Source organism: Toxorhynchites rutilus, chromosome 2, assembly GCF_029784135.1.
Source record: "Toxorhynchites rutilus septentrionalis strain SRP chromosome 2, ASM2978413v1, whole genome shotgun sequence".
Classification (NCBI taxonomy): Eukaryota; Metazoa; Arthropoda; class Insecta; order Diptera; family Culicidae; genus Toxorhynchites; species Toxorhynchites rutilus.
The window spans coordinates 262451839-262454636 of record NC_073745.1 but is presented as its reverse complement, the minus strand read 5'-3'; the positions used below and the strand labels follow the sequence as shown (position 1 = coordinate 262454636).

At 37.2% G+C, this 2798-nt stretch overlaps 1 protein-coding gene across 1 annotated transcript in view; it reads right to left on the bottom strand.

Annotated features, from left to right (window-relative positions):
• LOC129766850 (trichohyalin-like) overlaps window positions 1-2798 on the bottom strand; it is a 7579-nt gene continuing 4781 nt past the window's right edge. The window contains 1 exon segment of the mRNA XM_055767453.1: window positions 1-144. Coding sequence (XP_055623428.1) covers window positions 1-144 — 144 coding nt within the window.

The window sequence follows — 2798 nt, the reverse complement described above, 5'->3', positions numbered from 1 at the left end:
CTAAACTCCTGCATGCAGCCGTAGTGCGGGTAGACCTGATGTCGCTGCATACCGAGGCAGATAAATAAGCAAACATGAAATGCCCTTCTGGCCACCGTTTACTGTGTAACGGTTCTTGTTCTTGTTGGCAGCAGCTACTATGCTCTGTGTGGTGGTGTTGGGGGGCTTTATGGAGGGCACTAAATCCGCGAGTTAAATCCAACTATGACGTTGGGGTTGGGATGCTTACAACACTAGAAACATAACCATTACCCGATCGTGGTAGATTAGTTATTTGAACATTTTATATCTGGTACGGTGCACTTTCGCTGTTCACCGGTCGATTAAAGCTTTTTGGTGAGCATATTCAAACAATTCAAGTTATTCTTCGCATCGGGTTGAACTCTTTAGTAGATCGCTGTGTGGGGAAAATTTTGCGAAGCGAATATCTCCTTCCAACGGTTGAGTGAACCGTGCGCTCCATCGGATCGGAAGAACCCCCCGCCTTAAACTGCGATATTCTCGGAGCTATGATTTGGATCGCAGTCGAGCTGTTAATGATAAGGTGGCTTCACAACAGGAAAACATATCTATCTGACAGGGTACCCCGCTAATGACAGTGCTGACGTAAGGATTTTTTTTGCTTCTTCCGGAACAGAGCTGATCTTCGTGTCGTTGGTTATTTCGACTGATGATTATTACCAAGCGGATTTGAGAGAAACACAGTGTATCATATCCTCGAGAGGGACTTTGTTGTTTGGTGTTACATCATCAACATCGCCCCCGTCATCATCATCCCCATCATCGTTGGCACTATCTGTCGCATTACATTTATATCAAATACCGGATAAATATGATGGAAGAGAAATAGCATTCCCAACATACGAAATTCAGACAGAGCGATTTGTGCGTGACTTACGATTTATTTCCATGCTGAAAAAAAACTCAGAACGTTCGTTATACTGAACTCATGCGATTGTTTTTTTTTCAACTAACATAGATGGTTACGTGTAGTCGGAGCGAGGATTATTATTGCCATGACAGAAGTATTTTTATATGAATACAAATATGGAGAATAAGAAAATTGAATATACATTTTTATTTTATTTGTTCTTCATCCCAAACTCAACGTGTGTGTTCACAGGAATGAAGAAGATTCCAATATTCAAAGGAGAATTTAGAAGAAGTGAGATCAGAATCGATATTTCTACACGAAAATCTAAGAAGAACTGAACTGAAAAGCCAATTGAATAATTATACTTCGTTAATTCGTTAAAAATTATACAATTGAGATAACCTCCATCTTTTTTTCACTTTGTGATCAACTTTTACCGGCGAATCGGTTCTATAGCAAATTATAAAAAGCATAAAGCTTCGAAAATCTTCCCATAAATATAGTCACAGTGAACAACTGTTTATGGCACTCTGTATTTCAAAGCTGCAATAAATTAGGGGCAGTGTTTACATTGACGTTTTCTGTCACGACATGCTGAACCAATTTGGTTTTATTTATCGTGCTTGGAGTTTGCGCTCCGTTTGTTGACCTATCACTGCATAGATGTTTCAGCTCGAGTGCAAAAATTTCTCATGAATTTATACTATTGTGCTTCGATAGTCGAAATCGGAACAAGTGGAAGGGAACCAGCATAACAGAAATTGAAATGTAGAAATCTGAAGCGTTGGGATCATGAATTTGTTTTCTTCATTTGATCCTGTTTCTATCTACTGGATGACCTTTTCGAGTCACATCTTTTGATTACGTTCAAGAAAATATGATCCCAGTGAAGACAATCTGCAATGAAAATTCCATCCCACATCATTGCATTTTTCGATTTTATTTGTGTGTTGTTTGTATAATATTCAATGGTATTTTATTTTGATTCAGACTTCACTTCACCACGCTTCCTTCCACGGGTTTGTGCGATCAAAACTTTATGTTTTTTCCGTCAATTTATCACTTTTAGGTATTTAATCTTGACAAACATAGATGATTTACATGTTTTCATCGGGTAATTTAATCAACTGATTGCGAAATGACTGACTGACCAAATAGTTTCAGCCATTTGCGGATGCTTCAATATTTATTTTGAGAAGGTCATTGATAGTCACATATTTGACTTAACATGATATCCGTTGATTAAATTTGTTCACTCACCTAGAGAAGTCCAACTTCAGCTGGCGTCACACGACGCTACGAACATGGATCCAGCAATTGGCATAAATGTTGGAAACTGGACAGCTTTAAATGCATGAGCTGAACGATGCGTCAAACCATCAAGTGTCCAACATTTAACAGAGCTCGTAACATCTTGCGGCGCCGGCTTTCTATAGAGATCTATTTCAAATGGGCACAACTCACCTGTAATGAAAAGAAAAAAAAAGCGATAAGTGGCATGATAATGAAAACATTTATTGGTATTTTTATGATTTTTTTTTTTGCATAAAGAACAGTATATGGAGAATTTAATAAAACTATTGGAATGAACAATCTTTGAAATACGATATGGCAATAGAAATAGTTTTTTGGAAAATATGTACATTAAAGTACCAATAAAAATGGTCATCTCGAAATTACAACACTATTCCTAGTGTTACTAAAGTCCGATTGAGTTGAAATTCTGCATAAGACATTGTTTTCGCGGGAATCAATATTCTGCAGGAAGTCCTGTTCGTAAATTCGAAGGTAACTTTTTTCCTATAAATTTATTGTAACTTTAACTCTAATAATGCATACAATCAAAGCCATCATGGATTTGGTTAATAAACCATTGCTTCTGAAGATGACCAAATAATATACGAACAATTAGTGTAGCATTCAC